A 20,394-nucleotide genomic window follows, 5' to 3' on the forward strand; every position below is an offset into this window, starting at 1 on the left:
AGAGCTGATGGCTACAGAACCAGAAGCCAGGGAGAGGGTGCTTTTGTTGGCCCATAAAAGAGGAACAGTGGTGCAGTTTCCAAAGGGGTTGCAAGGAGTGTATGTTGGATGAATTCAGCCCTGAGTAAAGGTTGCAGGATTTGGGCCCTGTGGGATTTTAAAAATGGCATTCCTTTGCAGAGCATCTCCTCTTACTTAATGCTGTGGTCTATTCTCTACCCCAGAGCTACATGTGCAATTCCCACTGATGTCAATAGGTTTTCCATCTATAAATCCTAGTGGGTTGGGGGGGTGGGGAGGGGGAGAGGAAGCATAGTGTTAAAAACCTCTGATGAGTCTGATGCCATAACAATGGCTGATATAGACAGAGAATTATGGATTTCATTGTAGCACCAGAGGATAGGTTGTGAAAGTAAAATATTTGTAAAAAATAGGAAGGAGAAGATGGGGGGGGGGGGAAACGACCACCTGCGTAACAATCTTTGGTCCCCAACCTGCAAACACCACTAGCTATAACCTCTATTGAAGCCTACCAGGAGTTATGCCTGAGTGAGCATTTTATATAAATGGCTGGGAGAGTATAGCTGTAGCTTGCCAAAATGGTGGTGTGCTTTAGAGGCATGTTCCATTAACTAAGACCCTATTTCGTGTTATAATACCTCTTAAAAACAGTTATTACAACCATTCTGATATAGCATAGTTTACACTAGATGAACTGTCACATATAAATGTACTGCCTTGCCTTTGCATACCTGTGAAAAAAATCCTTGAGAAAAAACAAGTCATTCCTTTAAATACAATCACTTCTCTATAAATAGAATGTATGTCAATCAATTTTGTTCTCAGTAGATCTACTGCTATACTACTCCAAGAGCAATATGACAGCAGTGCCTCCCACTTATGGACCTTCACAGAACCTCCAAAACCAGCACTTTGGCCCACAGTGACTTGCAAGGAAACATTCATCCCTGCTGAAAATACATGGAAGCTAATGGATATACACAAGTGATTACTTTAGGGCAGAGGATATACACCAGTGATCTCCTAGTGCAAGGTGTGTGGTAATGCTTGTATAATATAATGCATATTGTGAACAGCACAGGATAACAAAAAACGACAAGTTAGTCAAAAGGACTTGGTGCCTCTCTACAGATACTGGCAAAATAACCCAAATCCTAGGCACACTCTCAGGTACCAATTTATCAGCGATGAAGGAGGGAAGGCCTGCTAAGTGTTCTATTACAAACAGAACTATTGCAACCAAAGAGTTTTATCATTTCACCTTTAATAATACTTTCTACACATGTAAAGCTAGTCAGCCAAGGAACTCACAGCATTTGACAAAAGGTGTGATGTTATCATCCCCATTTTACAGACAGGGAAACGGAGGCACAGGCACAGCAATGTAGCCTAGGTTAAACAGCAAGTCACAGTCCAAAACAGGACTAGAACCCCTGGCTCCTGGCTCAATCCCTTTCTCTAACCACTAGCAAAATCCAGTTTGTTACAGTACAGTAGTTCTTACAAAAGAAAACAAAAAAATTGCATACTTCCACCCACCCATTAGTGGCATGAATACAAAAATAAATATATTTTTTAAAATTCACAGTTTATAAAAATAAGTCCATTTAGTAGCACATGACTCAGTGTTGGGGTTTATTTGACTTTGGGAGATAATGCCTGTTTGAAACGTCTCTTTAGATCTTGCATGTTGGGAGACTTGGGTCGAGGGATGATGGATGATCTCCTTTTGTCTCCACAGCTGCTGTGGTGTAGTTTGCTAACCTCCTTGCAAAGATACTGAAAAACATCACACACCCCATGGTAGTTTTCACTAGTGGAGATTTCTAAAAACACAGTGCCCAGTTCATTAGCCAGCTGTATCCCCTCATTGGTCTGTACCTGCCTCGCATGGAGGAGATCCCCTTTGTTTCCCACAATAAGGATGGGTATTTTAGAGTCTGGATGGACTTTGCGTATGTGCTGATAGAGAGGACGAATAGACTGATAGCTGCTGTAGTCTGTGATAGAATAGACCAAGAGAAAGCCCTCTGCCCACTTCACACATCTGGAAAGAGAGTCCAACATCTGTACAAAGCCTTCTTGCGCCTGTAAAGGAATGATTGGAAGTTAGATAATGGAATGATGAAGCTTAAATTGTACTATTTTCAAACAGATTAATAAAGCAACAAGACATCTGACCACACTGCACAATTAATTAGGAGGCAGGTCTAACTATTTAAGCAATGGCTCAACTTTTGAGTCTTTATTAAGGACTTGTCTACATTACCCGCAGGATCGATGGGCAGCGTCTATCTAGTCTAGAGGCGATAAATCGACTGCTGAGCGCTGTCCTGTCGACTCTGGTACTCCACTGGAGCGAGAAGTGCAGACAGAGTTGACGGGGGAGCATCAGCAGTTAACTCAGTCGATCTAAGTACATCGACTTCAGCTATGTTACTCATGTAGCTGAAGTTGCGTAACTTAGATCAATTCCCCCCCAACCCCCCCACCCGTGTAGACTAGGCCTGATAGAGCATAACTACTTAACGCAGACTTAAAGAGCAGAATTGTGAAAACTAATGTTTCATCTTGAATCATTTTAAATTAAATCAAATGATTTAATTGCTGTACATTTAGCTTAGTACTTAGGCTGCTAGTAGAACATGACTAAAACCAGATTTTTTCCCCCTCTGCAGATTTATTAAATATGCTAGAGTATCTTGCTTGCTTGAAAAATGTGTGCTAGTGATTTATGTTGTCTAAGTACATTATCATGCACATTCTAGTATGTCTTAAATTTAGTATTTTAAATAAAGTTTTTTTTTTAAACTGTCTGTTAATAAACTTTCAACATAAATAAGTTTGATATAACTGCATTCCAAACAGCCATTACAGATTCTTTTGTACAGGCTTAAATCCATTCTATTTATGGAAATGTTTGCTAATGTACCTTTAATCACAGCTATTAGTCATAAAATAACTGTAGGCAGTGATGCATGAATGGTTCTAATGATTAGGAAAGAAAGACTGCATTTCTACTGACTTTCAGTGGAGTTTGGATCAAGTCCCCCATTGCTAGCTCAGAAGCATTTCTGTACCTGAATACATCCTGGTGTGTCTTGGATCTGTATGGAAACTTGGTCTCCCTCTACATGAACAAGTCTTGAATACAAGTTTCCTGAGAAAGAAAGAAATATAATTAAAACTGTTGCTTTGGGGCAGGGGGAAGAAATTCTAAAGAAACATGGTAGCTAGCATGTAGATTCTGAAAACAGGCATTAAAAAAAATAAATCCTCACCTGTATTGGGTTCATAGTCTCCAATAAACCTCTTTGTTAGGAATCGAACAATCATAGCTGAAAAGAACCAGATGCTTTTATTAATAGCTGCATGGCAAAACACAGTACAATCACGCTCTAACCCCTCTGGCACTCCCAGGTACGTACATCTACAGGTTTATCAACAGATGTTAATGCAGAAAGAGCCTTAAAAAAATCATTGTCATATTTGGATTGGAGGGGTGTACAGCTAGATCAAAGCCAGTCAAACAAACAAGAATTGGACAATAGGCTTGGCCTGCCTGACTACTGGAAAAACTCTGTGGCTATGAAGGAATTGGCCAGCTAAGGCAAGAAGCATCCCTGATTTCGGCGCTTCTTTCCTGACCAAGTGCCAAGTCCACAAACAACCCAGACAGACTCAGCCAACATCCCTCTGTTTTCAGGAATATTCCTTCCTTCGCCTCCGGGATCTCTCCACTTGCGATAGAGCCCAGCTGTCTCTCGCTCCCCAGCCCCAGCTACGGCCCCTGGATCGCAGCTCCCACCCACCGCGCCTCAGCAGGCGGGAGCCCCCCAAGGCAGCGGCGCGCCCAGCTGAACTCACCGCTTTTGCCCACGCTGCCGGCCCCCAGCACCGCCAGCTTGATGTCCCGGCTCTGGAAGAAGTCCGAGGGGCACTCCAGGATGGGCGCGAGCAGGAAGTTAGTGGACATGGTCGGCAGGCGCATGGAAAGGGAGGGGTAGATCCGGGCTGGGAACAGCAGCGTGTGCCCCACAAGTACCGACACAACGGAGGGAGCCCCGCCGGCGGCGCGAGGGTAGCTGTTGCCGCCGCCGAAGGAGGAGGAGGAGAAAAAGGAGATGGAGATGCTGATGATGTTGCAGCCGCGGTGCCGCTGCCTGAGCGCCTCTGAAGCCCGAGCTTTTAAAGGGATCCCGGCAACCGCTAGGAGCCGCCTCCTCCCCTCGCAGCCCAGCCCCAGCCCGGCGGCCGTCGCTACGTACGCACATGGCGGGGTGTGCGCACACAGCGCACACGCCACTGGCCGGCCGCAGCAGGGGGGGCCCTCCCCCGGGCTGGCTGGGGCGCGCCCCGCGTGCCTGGGGCGCAGCTGTCCGCGGTTGCGCGCCTTTCTTTTCAGACGCCTGCTGCCCGGGGCCGCTGTTCAGGGGGCTTGGGGTGACCCATTGTCCCCAACGGGGAACGTGCACCAGCAAAAGATGAACCAGTTCAAGCCCGGATCCTGCAAACTCTTCTGCCAGCTTAGCCACCCGCAGCCCCCTGACTGCCGGGGGCTGCTCATGTGCGAGTTTGCAGGTGGGGGTAAATGTACCTTTGCTTATACTGCTAAAAAGACACCAAAGTGAGCTTAGAGAACTAGACATATAAGGCTGGAACTGGGACCTCAAAGGGCCTCAAGTCCAGCCCCCTGCGCTGTGGCAGGACCAAGTAAAAGCTAGAGATCATTCCTGACAGGTGCTTGTCGAACCTGTTCTTAAAAAAACCTGGATGCTGGGGACTCCATAGCCTCCTTTGGAAGCCTATTGCTGAGCTTAACTACACTATTAATTAGAATTGTGTTCCTAATATCCACCCTCCGTCTCCCTTGCTGCGGACTAAGCCAATTCCATCTTGTCCTGCCTTCAGGGGCTATGAAAAATAATTGATCACCTCCCCTTTCTAACAGCCCTGAACATATTTGAAGACTATCAGGTCTCCCATCTTCTTTTCTCAAGACTAAACATGGCTCATTTTTTTTAACCTTTCCTGGTGGGTCAGGTTTTTTAAACCAATCATTTTGTTGCTCTTCTTCCAGCACTCTTCAATTTGTCCACATTTTCCCTAAAGCGTGGCACTTGGAACTGGACACAATATTCCATCTGAGGCCTCACTAGTGCCAAGTAGAGCTAGACAATGACCTCCCGTGCGTCTTACCTACCACACTCCACATTTCCACAGGAATCGGGACAAGCGATGCAGGAAGTGCGGCTATGCCAATGAGATATTACCCAACGTCCTGTGTAGCTGCAAGCCCCATTCCAGAGCCTGGCAGCTGCGACACAATGCCATCCAAGATTGCCTGGGCAGAGCCATCCCCGGGGCCGTCCTTACCCATATGCATACGCAAAGTACGCAGTTCCAGTTCTTCCCCAGGGTTCCCGCCACTGCTCCACCCTGCCTCGCCTCTTCCCTGCCCCAGCCCCGCCTCTTCCCACCCCCGCCCTGCCCCCACTCCTTGAGGACTCTAGAAGTGGTCGGGCCTGCACTCACCGGTAAGTAGAGTGACCCGGCCCCAGCCTGCTCCGCTCCCCTGGCTTCCAGCCGCGCCGCCAGCGAGTGCTGGGGGGCGGTTCCCCCTTCCCCCCCAAGCCTGGGAGCCAGGGAAGCGGAGCAGACTGGGGCCGGGTCACTCCACTGAAGTGGCCTAAAGCCCCCCTACTCCCGTACCCCACGGAGGCCTGGAGCGGGGCCCCACACAGCCCCCCGCAGACGCCTGGGGCCAGCCCCCCTGCCACTCCTCCCCACGGGGGGCTGCATAGGGCACCAAAATAGCTAGGGACAGCCCTGGCCATCCCGCCACCTGTGGGGAAGGTAGCCATGAACTCCGCCATCCCCGGAACCGACAGCCAACTGCGACCAGATATCGTCATCATTAACAGGGACTGGAAGAAGATCATCGTGGTGGACATCACAGTGCCCTTCGAAAACAGGACTCCAACTTTCCATGATGCCCAATCTCGAAAGCTGGAGAAATACGCCCCTCTTGCTGACACCCGGAGAGCTAGGGGCTACAAGGTCCAAACTCACGTGCTGATCATTGGAGCCCTGGATGCATGGGAACCCGGTAACGAACGAGTGCTGAGAGAATGTGGAGTCGGTCAACGATACGCTTGGCTGATGTGGCAACTCATGGTGTCAGAGGCCATCAGGTGGTCAAGGGACATCTACATAGAACACATCACCGGACATGAGCAATACCAGGAGGGATGAGCTGGAGTGCCCATGAGAAGCGCAGTCAGGAAAGTAACTCAAATACTTTTCTGATGGACTGTTTTTTTTCTCTAAATGGACAACCTATCCTAAATTCTCAATTACTGAGGGACAATCTTCACTCATTGATATATTTTGCTTTCCACCACCAACTCTCTGTAAAACTTTTTTCATGAGTAATATACCTGAATGCATGGAAGCTGGATATCTAAACTATTATTAAATTCATTCACCTAAATTTTGATTCTTGCTGATTATGCACTATATGTATCTTACGACTTTAAAAATAAACTTTGTATTTGTGGGTAATCTAAGCACTATACCCAGATGTACAGACACTCTTTTCTCAACCTATGTATTATATAATTCTTTTAACATTGGCTTTAATAAAAAATTTAAATCTGTTTCTCTGGGGTCAGAGGCCTGCAGCTACCTGGCTGGCTAATTAGCCTCATCCACTGCACCTGGGAACAGACCGGCACCTTAACTGGCTAATCCTTAGAAAAGGAGGAGCAGGATATAGAAGAGGGGGCTGTAATACCTGCTAGAGCCTGGAGCAAATTCTGGGAGGAGCAGCTCCAAGAAACAGAAGGGAAAGTGGGGAAAGTTCTGTTATCACAAAAAAGGCTCTGAGGTAAGAACTTTTGGGTTGATGAGTTTGTGGGGTGAGGGACAGACTTGACTTAACCTATACAGACTGTGTGGAGAGGTTGCAAAGTGTTGATTCTGATTTCTGTTATGAAGATTTGAAATAAAACCCACAGCAATTAATCTGAGTGGAAACTACCTTCCCTGGATTCTGTGAGAGAGCCCCAGGGATGGAGCTGGCTCTGGAGGCACTAGCCTGGGTCCAGCTGGAAGAGAGTGTTATAGGAGGCCCCAGTCTTTTACAGCACCTCAGAATGATTTTAGCCTTTTTCACAACTGTATCACATTGTTGACTTATATTCAGTGAGATCCACTATAACCCTCTGAACCTTTTAGCGGTACTACCACCAAGCCAGTTATTCCCCATTTTGTATTGTGCACTTGATTTTTTTGCTTCCTAAGTGAAGTACTTTGTATTTGTCCTTATTGAATTTAATGTTGTTGAATTCAGGCCAAGTCTCCAATTTGTCAAGGTCATGTTGAATTCTAATCCTGTCCTCTGAAGTGCTTGCAACTCCTCTCAGCTTTGTGTCCTCTGCAAATTTTATAAGCACACTCTCAACTCCATTATCAAAGTTATTATTGAAAATATTGAATAGTACTGACCCCTAGGGAATCCCAATAGATACACTCTTCCAGTTTAACAGTGAATCATTGATGATTACTCTTTGAACACAGTTGTGCACCCACCTTATAGTAATTTCATGTAGACCAGGGGTTCTCAACTTTTTTTTTCCCGACCCTCCTCTCCTTCCCCCCCCTCTTCCCCCCCCCCAAAAAAAATGTGCTGTAAAAACACCAGGGCCCAGCAGGTCAACCCTAGGTCACTCCCAGCTTCAGCCCCGCGATGGGTTGCTGGGGTTTGGAGTTTCAGCTGTGGGGCCTTGTGGCCCCCCTGCAAGCGCTCATGGATCCCCAGTTGAGAACTGTCAATCTAAACCATATTTCCCTAGTTTGCTTATGAGAATGTAAAGTAGGACAGTGTCAAACACCTTACTCTATTGTGATACATGCTTTATTTTAGTAATTAGGAGTAAATCATATACTTTTTTCATTTTTTATATAAAGTTATAAACAGAATTCATTTTGTGTTTCTTTTATCATTTAGTAATACTTTTATTTTTCATATCCAGATACATCATTCAATAACCAATATTGGAAATCCAAGCTCACATTAATTAAGGTTCACCTGGGTGGAATTTGAAAGTGCTCAAAAAAAAAAAAAGGGAGGGGGGGCTTAATCTAGACTTTTTAAAAAGTGAGGCAAATATTAAAAACGAAATGCTTCTATTACTAGAAATAAATAACACAATTACTGTCACACTCAAGCCTCAATCCTGCAAGCAATTGTGCACATGCTCATTTTTATTCATGTGAGTAGTTGCACTGGCTTCAATGAAATTACTTATGCATGTTCAGCAGGTGAGAGTTTGCTGATCTGGGCCTTAAAGAATTCATAAAAGGGTGAATATATATATTTTTTTAACATTAAGGAGTATGACACCAACCAGCAAAAGCTGACATATAGAACTAAAATGTTAGAAGGTAGTCTGTCAGAACATTTTTTAAAAAGTAGTAAATTTAAAAAATTTAAGTTGATAATATCCCTTTAAGTTTGTGTCTTTGTTCACCTATAGGTTGTGTTTGATACAGCTATTACATTACAAGAGAGGGATCAAAGTAAGACTTATCAAACCCCTAGACTGTGACTTCATAGTTAAAGTTCAGGGCAACTGCATCTGCACTCCCCCTCTATGATCCATTGTCAGGCTTCCAGCTCCCCAGCTGTCATGTCTCCTGGGTGGAGACATGTTTCTCTTCCTCCTGACCAGGGTATTCCAGGTTGCACAGCTCCCTGCCTATACTGATATCCCAAGAAAATGAGAGCGCCTAAACAGGCCAGTGTCTGTACTTTGCTTTCTCTTCAGAGACCATAAACCGCATAATTGCCCATTGTTAAGGAACTACACAGCTCTTTCTAAGCAAGCACCTTTATTCTTAAGGTGAAAGCAGGGGAGCTGGAAGAATTTGTATAATGGGGGTGTGGAGAGCCACTGAACCCAACTGTTAACCCTGTATATGATTGGAAAAAGCCCACTCCATGCAATTGGGGTTCATCTATAGATTTTTTTTTTTTTTCCCTTCCAGAAGTAGGTGTATCCTCGTTTCTCCTCCCTCACCTGTCTATCAGCTCTTCTAGTTTCAGACAAAGCAGCAATATTGATGTTGAACCGACTCAATTCACAAGCAATAATGGCTGTATGTCGCTCTGGTCGGTCGCCATTTAAGTTGTCCATCAGGGAATGTACATTCCAAAATTGAAAAGTTTCTTACATTTTCGACCACTGAGGTGGTGATCCTGCTGGATGTGTCTATCCAGCCAGAAAAAACAAAGGCAAGACTATTTTTAGAGTACCTTTTCTAACCCCTTACCATGTGAGCAGAGTGGATCCTAAAAAGGACTGCTCAGTTGTGAGTGCAGCTGCTGAGATGCTCAGCCCGCCTCAATCCTTGAGCAAGACTGTATCACACACCCACTGCCTGTGTGTCGGTCTGTGACTAGGAACTTCTGGATTTCACTGTCCTGTTCCCATCGCCGATTGCCACCAGACTTTTGACTTGTGCAAATGTTATTTTTCCCCAAAAAACTGGAAGATGTCTGTGCAGGACTTCTTTTAAAGTGGGGAGACTGGTGCACAACAGTCCCCACACTATCCTTGACAGATAGAGGACTTGAAACCAATGGCACGGATACCATGATGATTGGCGATCCTCTATCTGCTGCAGCCTTCATCCACCTTCACAGCCATTGTAACATTACATAAGTTTCTCCTCCATTGTGCACTTATCCTCCATCTGCTCTGTTGTTAGGGACTTCTTGGCTCACACTTCGTCTGGAACCTCGCCCTTGACCGTTCTGCCATGGATAGCCCTAAGGGAGTACATGACTCCAGGCAGCATTGCTTTTGGGGTCATTGAGACACGCAAGCCTCTCCACCATTACAAGGTACCAGTTGGCAACAATGAGCGGTTTATGACTCTCTGAGGCACACCAAAAATCAACAGGCAACTATTATGAGTGCCTATGCATCAACACTGGATCCCAATGAGAATATAAAGGAAGATTTTTATTCTCAGTTGGAAACCATTTTATTGGAGACCCCTACAAAAGACAAGATCATCCTTCTGGGGGATTTCAATGCACATGGTGGACAAGACTCAGACCTGTGGAAAGTAACAATCGGGAAAGAAGGAGTTGGTCAGGAGCAGAATTCCATTTGAATTGCTTTTGCCAAGTGTGCTGAACATGAACTTATTACGAACACTTTTTTTTTCTCTCCTGACAAAAGGAAAAGTTCAAAACATCTTGGAGACACCCACAGTCAAAGCACTGGCATCTTCTCCACTACATCATAGTTCGTGCCCGAGATCGTAGTGACATACTTCTCACAAGAGCAATGACAAGTGCTGATGACTGATCATCGCCTTATTCGATCCACAATAAAAATTAAGATCGCTCCCAAAAGGAGGCTGCAAAAGAAGCAGGTCTGGCGCAAGTTGAAGGTTCAAGATTTGAAGGACCCTGTTAAGCGTGACCACTTCCAAGCAGTCTTAGAAGAAAAGTTCCCATCAGAATTTCCGGAAGAAATTCAGGAACATTGGAGCCAGCTGAAAGCAGTAATCATCAATGCCTGTGAGGAAACCATAGGCTACCAAACCAGAAAACATCAGGACTGGTTTTGACAAGAATGATTCTGAAATTGAGAAACTCATCAATGAAAAGAAAATGGCATTTCATGCTTGGCAGAATGACATAAATTGTAATGTAAAGAGTGAAGCCAATGCCAAGGCAAGGGCCATAGGTGCCAACTTTCCCGGCACCGGTCTTTTTATCTGTCTTCCTGTCTGCTGGTTACTTGTTATAATAGGTACCCCTCTCGGGGTGAAGCTTTAAAAGGCTGAGTTCTTGCATAACTGGAGTAAGTGTGTTTGCATAACGCGTCCCCAAGATTTTCTGGGAAACCTACTGTGATGAGTGGATTTTCTGTAATATTTTTATGATTTGTATGTGTGCTTCAGCTTCCTGCTCTACTTTGCAATGTTACTCAATGATTGGAAAATGGTTAAATCTGCTTTTAGGGCACAGCAAGAGACATGAGGTGTTGAGTCACATAGCTGTCTGGGATAGAATGAATGGATCATTAAAGGACTGGCTGAAACCAACCCATATGAATGGAGAATCTGCAAAGACAATGGGAACCCCAGTAACCAGGACATTCATACCTGGCAACCAACCTGAGAGAGGCAAGGAAGCAGAGCAAGGGCTCCAGCTCAAGAACAAAGGGGAAGGTATCAGGTGGCTGGAGGAAAGGGTTGGCTTTTGGACGAGACAGCAGCTCTCACATGGGACTGACAGAGAGATGGAGGGCCAGAGCCAGAAATAGATTTCATAGCAACTTGGCTGGCTAACTGAACTAGCTTGGCCAGAATGAAATATGTCTTTACCTTTGTTTCTGTTTACCTAAGGACTTCCTGATGCCGTGTCCCAGTTGACACAAATCCTACTCTATTTTGAAAAGGCAGCCTGGTGTCACTGCAAATACTTGCTGAGGAGCATTGGTCCCTGAAGACTGTAGAAGTCTCTGACCAGGAGTCTAGCTTAGTTGGACTTGCTGGGCAGAGCTCACCGTGTGAAGCAAGTAGGCTAGAGCTGAGAGGCTCCGGGCTTGTCTACACTGCCAGCCGGATCGACGGGCAGCGATCAATCTAGCGGGGGTCAATTTATCGTGTCTAGTATAGATGCAATAAATCAACTGCCGATCGCTTTAGCGTCAACTCTGGTACTCCACCTCAATGAGATGCACAAGGGGAATCGACGGGAGAGTGTCTCCTGTCAACACACCACAGTGAAGACACTGTAGTAAGTAGATCTAAGTATGTAGACTTCAGCTACGTTATTTACATAGCTGAAGTTGTGTAACTTAGATCGTTTTTTTTCCCCCCTCCCCCCGCACCCCTACGGGTAGTGTAGACCAGCCCTCAGTCTTGGTATCGAGACCAAATGGCCTATCTTTAAGGAAGAGTGAAACCACTTGGGAAGGAGGGATGCCATACAGAAGGTGTTCCTCTAAGGGACTATTTAAAGGCTGGAGCATAGTACAGATCCTGTGGGTCTGACACCTTAACTTGAAAAGTTCATTCTTGTCTTGACCCACTTCTTCAAATAGTCCTTTGAAGCTCATGACACTTCCCATGGTTTTAGACGTTGAATATGATCCCACAATAATACATAGACATTTGCATTATTAATACAATGAACTCCTAAGATACCTTAAACTTAATTCAAGGTTTGTCTAGGATATTGCAGGAAATTCTGTCACAACTATATAGCCTTGTCACACCGTGTAAATCTTTCTTCTCTGTGCAAATGTCAGATCAAAGCATTTCATCTGTTTGCCATCTCAAGGCAAAGTATTTATGAATACTACTATTTTATTACAAAATTGGAGATTGGTCCAAGATCCAATCTGGATGTATACATTCCCAGAGTTCAGGAGTGTTGAGATGCAAGGTTTTGGTTCATGCTCCTGTATCTCCATTATTATTTTATCTTTAGCCTTCCACTCATAGCCATACAAGTATATACTTGTATAGCTTGTCTCTTTTTTTTATTTATACATTGATTCATTCCTTGATACTTTTGAATGAGCTACATTATGGAAGTGTATTGAACTGTATTGCTTTGTTGAAATAAACCAGGAGTCTCAAACATGTGGCCCACCATAACTCCTCTCACCCCCTGCCCTCCCGAGCGCACCACGTCCTCACTCCCCCACCTACCTCCCAGCGCTTAGGACTTTCCAGGAGGGAGCGGGGAGGAGGAGGGATGTGGCATGCTCAGGGGAGGAGGTGGAGAAGAGGTGGGGCTGGGGTGGGGATTTGGGGAAGGGGTTGGAATGGGGGCAGGGAAGGGGTGGGAAGAAGCGGGGCAGGGGTAGGGCCTCATGGAAGGAGTGGAGTGGGGGCAGGGGCAGAGGAGGAGGCTTTTGTATCTTTGTATGAAAAGGTGTTATTGATGTGGCCCTCAGGCCAATGTACTAGTCCTCATGTGGCCCTCGTGGTGATTTGAATTTGAGGTCCCTGAAATAAACACATTACAGAAACAACACACTGCGTAACCAATTTACATTTTGTTGTAGAATGAGATTTAAAAAAAATTATATTTCTCTCTTGCCAATACCACATCTTTGAGTTGCCTCTTCACCTTGCTGGCTGTAGAAAATATGTCCACCTGTTTTGTAGGAAAGTGGACTGGAGGAATGACAAGAAGGACCATAAAGACAGGCGAAGTGATATCCAACAAGACTCCCACACTGAATGCTTCTTTTAGAAGTTGAGAGAACCCTATTAACTTATCTAGTCTTTCCCTATGTCAGAGCAGGATTATTCTCTACACTATATGTTCTCATCCTTTACCTGGGCTAGTTTTAAATGTCTTAAGACATGGGACTTTTATTGATTTGCTTGGGAGACTTTCACAGTCTGTTCCACTGTTGGGAAGATTATCTTTATTCAGGACAAATTTTCCCTTTCTTAATAACATCCCATTACTCCTAGTTATTCCTCTTTTGAGGTCAATAACATTACTTGAATGAGTAATAACTTTGTGTGCAACTAAGGGTGTGCAAAAAGTCAGACCCTGGCTAAGCCAGGCTAATGACCCACAATGTGGTGTGGAAAGTCAATTGGCGATAAAGCTAATACATATCAAAATTCAGTCAACCCCATTACATCAGAAAAGGCAGATACTTTAAAAGAGCATCTTCTCCCCTCTGGGACTCTCAATTAATTTTGCTTCTAATTTGCACTGTCTATTTAAATTATAAACTTCTTGGGGTGAGGGGTAGCACTGTATCATTCTGTCTTGTACAATGCCAAGCATATTGTTGCCACTTAACAAAAATATAATATACCAATAATAGGCCTAGCAGTTGCAGTGATGACAATGTTACAAATGCAGTGGAAGTCAGACACGATTAATATTGCAGTTCTCGAACAAAGGGTTGTTCGACTTCCAGCAGTGAGTAGACAAACTGACTTTTAATCTAACCAAAATATGCCAAGAACCCAATTGGATGGATCCAGAATAGAACTAATTTTAAATTTAAACTAGTATGAGAAGTCTGATCAGTGTCAGCTGAGTTGCATGGAGATTCTCAGAGAATGGAAGAGCATGAAGGGTGCATGAACTCATGTTGTTTGCTCTCTACCCTTTCTCTCCATCCAAGAGCTCAGATGCACAGAGGTGTAGAGGAGGCTTCAGAGAGGCCATGGCCACAGTCCTCAGGAGTGGTGGGGGAACTTAATACCATTCAGCCAGTGAAAAGTTGTCCTACAATCAATTTAACAAAGCAGTGGAAGATTCCCTGTGTAGGAGAATGCTCAGGCACTGTAGGGTCAGGGCTGGGCAGCATTGCTGCTGTTGCACCGAGAGGCTGTTCTCTAACTACTCCCCAGGGGATGCATGGTACCCGAAAGGGGCAGGGTGGGGAAGAGTTGGCAGAGCCCGGGCTATGTGTCCATGCTCCAACCAGCAGAATGTGTCAGCTGCGCACGGATGAGGATTCTGCACTCCTTCAAGGGTATCTGTTTGTGTTCCTCCTGTACCCTGACAGCTCTGGGAGGCTTTGTGTCTGTCAGGTTGCCTCCATTGTTCCACACTACCCCCCCCCCCCCCAGTACAGAGCCATTTCCTCAAGGCAGCGGTAGTCAATTATTTTTGGTCAAGGTCCAAATTTCTTGGTCAAGGTCCAGACTCCAGAGAAAAATAACAATAATAAGTAAATAAAAAGATTTCAGGGTCCGTTCAAAAGCATCTGGCGGTTCAGATTTGGCCTGTGGTCCACCTATTGATTACTGCTACCTCAAGGTATAATCCAGTCCATTTTAATTAACATTGCACAAATTGGCACAAAATTAAATTAGGCGGCCTAAGAAATATAATAGGGAATCAACTATTCAGCTATTTCCTAAGTAGCAGAATGATAGTCTCTATTTTTAATTTGAAATGTCAACAAAGCTTTACCATCACCCGAGCAGATCTTTTCCTTTTGTACCAAGATTTCTGTTCCATTGCTAAAGCTTTTTAGTTAGTTTCCAGTAATTCATGTTATCCACTTCTATTGTCATATTCCATCTTTTGTCTTTGGCCTTGCACATAGAAAAATAGCATTTGTTTGCACTATAACCTTCTTTAAGTGTGTTATTTAAAGGTGTTCATGCAAAGTGCCCCTTGACAGAACATTATCAAAACGTGTCCATTCCATGCCTGATAAATAGAAGAGTTAATAAATTGCAGCCCCAGGACTTCGACTCCCCTTGTTTTATACCAACCGGGGGAGTTTGTATTGCTGTGTTGAGCTAGTCATCCTTTCTCAGTTTCTATCTACGGAGACATTCTATGAAAGAGAAGTAACGTTGACCTCTTAGAGAGAGCTTCACCTAACCTAAATAGGAAACACTGTGAGCTCTAAATGCCTGTCATGGCTGTTAAATGATACAGCAATGGTTCCCGAACTGTGGCTTGTGGCCCACTGGAGGTCCATAGAAAGACAGCTGATTAGGTGGTGTGAGCTTTTGTTTCCAGGCTCGGAGGTTCAAGAAGCTGAAAGTGAGGCAAAGGCAGTTGAATGTTGAACTATTTTTTATTACAGACTGCTGTCACTTAAGAATAGAGGAAACAGAAGTCCCCTCAGTGACTGGAGTCATTGGGACTGGAGCTGCCAGCCACCTGCAGAAGAGGAATGGATTGTAGTTGTAGCTGTGTCAGTCCCAGTCCCCTTGCCTCTCAGGAGGAATGAGGCAGTCTGACAGCATGTACAAGGGAGCAGTTATATCCAGGAAGGAGAGAAGGGAAACAAGAAGCAGGGAAGCATGTGCAGGAGGGACACAATTGTTGCAATAGCAGAGTCTGTCTCTCAAGCCTTAATCTTGCAAGTATTTGCAAGCTGTGTCAGGGTGAGCACGGTTGCTGCACTCAGGATGTTTTGCGCCCTAGGCAAAACTTCCACCTTGCGCCCTCCCTGAGCCCTGCGGCAGCTCTCCACCTCCCCCTCCGTCCTGCGGCGCGCCCCTCCCTGGCAGCTCCTCCCCGCGCCCGGGGAGCCGTGCGGCAGCTCCCCGCCCCAGCTCACCTCTGCTCCGCTTCCTCCCCGAGCACGCCGTCACTGCTCCACTTCTCCCGCCTCCCAGGCTTGCGGCGCCAATCAGCTGTTTGGCGCCGCAAGCCTGGGAGGGAGAGAAGCAGAGCGGGGCAGCGTGCTCAGGGGAGAAGGCGGAGCAGAGGTGAGCTGGGGCGGGGAGTTCCCCTGCGTGCTGCGCCCCCCTCCCCTTACTTGCTGCAGGCGGCCCTCCCTACCCCAGCTCCCTCCGCCGAAATGCCGATGATGACCGGGGCGGCCGAAGATCCGGCCGCCGTGGTCACCGCCAAAGAAAATGCCGCCCCCCCCAAATGCTAGCGCCCTAGGCGACTGCCTAGGTCGCCTAATAGGTTGCACCGGCCCTGGCTGCACTCCAGCACAAAGATAAGCACAGGTTGTGGGGGGGCAGGCAAGGTTAAACATTAGACATAGTCTTCTGCACTCAGCAAAACGTGTTAACTCTGTTATGTGTCTTCTCCCTTCTCAATATCATGAGGTAAAAAAGGAGCAGAATATGGGGAAATGGTCAAATCTGAGTGAGCAGTTATGGGTTTAAATGCTATTCTCAGATTGCAAATGAGGTTTTTATTTAGGCATTCCCATCACTGGCTGTACTCCTACTATTAGTCTGCACTAACTTTATGGCCACACTACAGCACTCTCTATGCAGAAGCAGGTTGTCCTGATCATCACTTTAGTTCATCTATTTCTTTAACTTCCTGCTATAGTGGATTCCTACAGGCAAAAACCCATATTTCCTTTTGCACATATTTTAGTTTCACACAACTACACCATTACCTGTTCAATTCACATTGGTCACAAACGTATATAATTATCTGCATTAGAGAGAGGAAAATTCCATACGCAAGACTGATATGAACAGACATAAAAGATTGTGTACTTCCTGAAGCATGTTGCTGCTTTTAATGGACTATACTTAAAGCACAACAGCATGCTCAAGGTATTTTTGTATATAGAAAAAGAGAGCTCTTGAGCAAACCTTCACCTCTTTTGACTTAGCAGAAATGGTCCGTTTACAATCTTAGCTTTTAAGGCTCCGTATCTATCTAGAGCTGAGTATACTCTGGGGGATATTGGGTCTGAATTTTAAGGACTTCTTTTCATGCTCAATTCAGGATCTGAGGATTCTTATCAAAACAATCTATTACTGTTGTGATGTAAGTGAAGATAATTGTCAGTATTTCTTATTTTCTTCCTTTCAAAATGTATTCCTCCTCATGTTCCACCTCTCTGCAGTGCCTACAGAACCCTGCCAATTGGCGTTCTCCCTAGTCATGGGTCCATTTTTTTTAATTGAGTTAAGTTGCTGAATAACATGTTATTTTACTGATGTTAGCCCTTTTCCCCCCTAGTCTTGTTCACCCCACTATGCCACATTCAAAATTAGTATGCAAGCTCCTTTGAGCCAGAGATCTTCTTTCTGCTGCTGTTCTAACTCTTAAGACTTTTTAAATAACATTTACCTTGTAATAGTGTTTATAAATGAGTCAAAATGATTTAAGCAAGATGTGTTCTCTTCACACTGTTTAGTGAACAGTGCACTATTTTGTACCAAATGAACAGGTGCAATATGCTGCTTAAGAATTCATTTCCTTGTGTTAAAACGAAAACAACCTGACATCGCTAATCAATTTTCAGAGTGCAGTGGTTCCCAAACTGTGGTACCACTATTCCAGATGCTTGGTTTCGCTTCCTTATCTCCATCTATTAAACTGCTTACATGGAAAAGTAAATTTAAGAAAGTATTTCACATAGTATTTAGCAGCTGTCTTTTAATGCAATCACTGCAGTTGCCTTGGGACTGTTTGGTCCCCAAAGGGAGATGACTGACTCCATGCAAATGAGAATGGGAAGGGAGGCATTTATGAGGCAATTACTTTTAACATGTGATCTGCACTTTAAAAAAAAAAAAAAAAAAAAAAAAAAAGTGAGGGCAAAAGGGCTTTAACCCACCTAACTGATTTGTATTGTATTTTGTCTATTTCAAGGATAAGATGCTTATGGGACCTATCAGAGGCAAACTGGAGTTAGCTTTCCAGACCAATGCCAACTATTACTAGTACCACAGGTACAATAAGCCGGTTCTGTTGCAATACTATGATATATCTCACAAGACAAGGGCACATGGTGGAAAAGGATGATCAACTTGATCATAAATAGAAGTTTAGCACATGTAGAAAATACAATCTTCTGACCACTACAGCTTGGGTAATATCTAAACTTCCTGGGCTGGGGATGTTCAGATTTGTGGGTTTGGTTAGTCCTATTAGTTAGGGACCAGCGCTATCAGAGAAAACTACATAGGCATATGATAGCCAAATATTAACCTATAAAGTATACTTATCTAACAAGTTGTCCATTATACTGCTAAAGTTATGTCACCTACTAGTAAAAGCTTAAAGGTATGTATATATTTTGTTCATTCTTTCAAATGGAGAACTAGCACTTTTTATTGTGATACCTAATTAACAACACTGTCTTGATATTTAGTGGACATAAAATTTGAGGAATATATATATATAATGTCCTAATTATAAAGAAAAATGTCTGATCAGCATTCCCTTTAATGGGCCAAATTCTACTTATTTACACCTGTTAATTTCTTTGTTAATGCTATAGGTACAAAGGAGGGGAGAAACTAGGCCCATGAACACTTGTTACAGGTACTGACACATGCATAACAATATAATCAAGTCATACTCCACTCTCCACTGGCTTGGAAGTGAGACTTTTATAGTTGCATTTGATTACAAATATAATCAAAATACTGTACTTATACTGGCATGCATTGATATTTTAAGATCTGGGTCTTTCCAGTAGAGCATGATGCACATTTGTACCTATTTATAAAAAAAAAAAAAAATTACATCTCCATATATTTATCTCAGAGCTGGAAGGGACCTTGAAAGGTCATCAAGTCCAGCCCCCTGCCTTCACTAGCAGGACCAAGTACTGATTTTTGCCCCAGATCCCTAAGTGGTCCTCTCCAGGATTGAACTAACAACCCTGGCTTTAGCAGGCCAATGCTCAAACCACTGAGCTATCCCTCCCCCCCTTTTTTATTGAAAGTGAGGTGATGTATCTAGACAAGTGGAGACCAGAAAATAGAAGCATGGCTTAAAAGAAGCCCTTGTCAGCCTTAATCTGTAAACTAGGTTTAAAACAAACAAACAAAAAAAATCTACAGACCTGGATGGAATTAACATATGCAATACACAACTGTATAATACACTTAGACAGGGGTTCTCAAGCTTCATTGCACCATGACCCCCTTCTGACAAACTAGTTCATGACCTCAGGATGGGGGACCAAAGCCTGAGCCCCACTGACCTGGGGGTGGGGACAAAGCTGAAGCTCAAGGGCTTCAGCCCCTGGCAGGGGGCCTGTAACCAGAGTCCCAGCATGCAGGGCTGCAACCTCAGGCTTTGGCCCTAGGCCACAGCAAGACTAAGCCAACCAACCCTGGTGCCCCCATTAAAATGGGGTTGGGACCCACTTTGGGGTCCTGACCCACATTTTGAGAACCTATCAGTGTATTTTGAGCAAAGTGATGTGTACTCAATCAGTGGATGGAGACATATGGCAGAGGAAAAAGGAAGAATGATTGAGGGGGAAAGGAATGCAGGAAGAGGAAGACTAGGTAAGAGGGCAGATGAGTTGGGGGGCAAAGGTGGATAAGAGGTTGAAAAGGAGATGGAAAAGAGATGAGAATTTGAACAAAGTGGGGGGGAAAAAAAGCAGAAGCTGAGCTGGTAGGGACAAGGAGGGGACCGAGGAAGAGTATTGTATGAATATGGGGAAACAAGTCTGTGAATGGTGTAGGTAAAGGCACTGACAAGATATGGAAGGAAGCAAGCAGATGAAGAGTTGGGTGTGGGGAGACAAAAGGATTGAAGGTGAGCTGTTCCAGAGGCCAATTCAATTCTTAAGAAACTTGTTTCTCTTCAACATTTTGCCTAGGAGGCACTGCTTCAGCATGGGGATGATACGGTGCTAGTTGTACACTTGTGATTCCTCTGTGCAACTCCTGCAGCGCAAATCATTAAGATGGTGTGGAAGACAGCAGGACCATCACCATTCACCCCACAAGGAAATATGCTACAGCCCCTGGAGGCATGGGGGCATACTGCCTGAGAACCAGAGAGTTTCAGGATACTCTTGAGTCCTCAGTATAGAATTCCTCCAGCACTTTTGTTGAAGCAGTATAGATCTAACATCAGTGCTGATCCCACCAGAAGCAGATTGCCAA

General features: G+C 44.7%; 1 protein-coding gene across 1 annotated transcript; it reads right to left on the reverse strand.

Moving 5' to 3' along the window:
* Nucleotides 1-1,273: 1,273 nt before the first annotated feature.
* On the reverse strand, nucleotides 1,274-4,260 carry RASL11A (RAS like family 11 member A). Its single transcript, XM_034759510.1, has 4 exons — nucleotides 3,889-4,260; nucleotides 3,303-3,359; nucleotides 3,102-3,181; nucleotides 1,274-2,109 (listed from the first exon to the last, which is right to left on the reverse strand). Exons 1-4 carry the CDS (start codon nucleotides 4,010-4,012, stop codon nucleotides 1,657-1,659), a joined length of 714 nt encoding a protein of 237 aa, XP_034615401.1. The 5' UTR covers nucleotides 4,013-4,260; the 3' UTR covers nucleotides 1,274-1,656.
* Between the last annotated feature and the right edge of the window lie 16,134 nt (nucleotides 4,261-20,394).

Source organism: Trachemys scripta, chromosome 1 (assembly GCF_013100865.1).
Source record: "Trachemys scripta elegans isolate TJP31775 chromosome 1, CAS_Tse_1.0, whole genome shotgun sequence".
Taxonomy (NCBI): Eukaryota; Metazoa; Chordata; order Testudines; family Emydidae; genus Trachemys; species Trachemys scripta.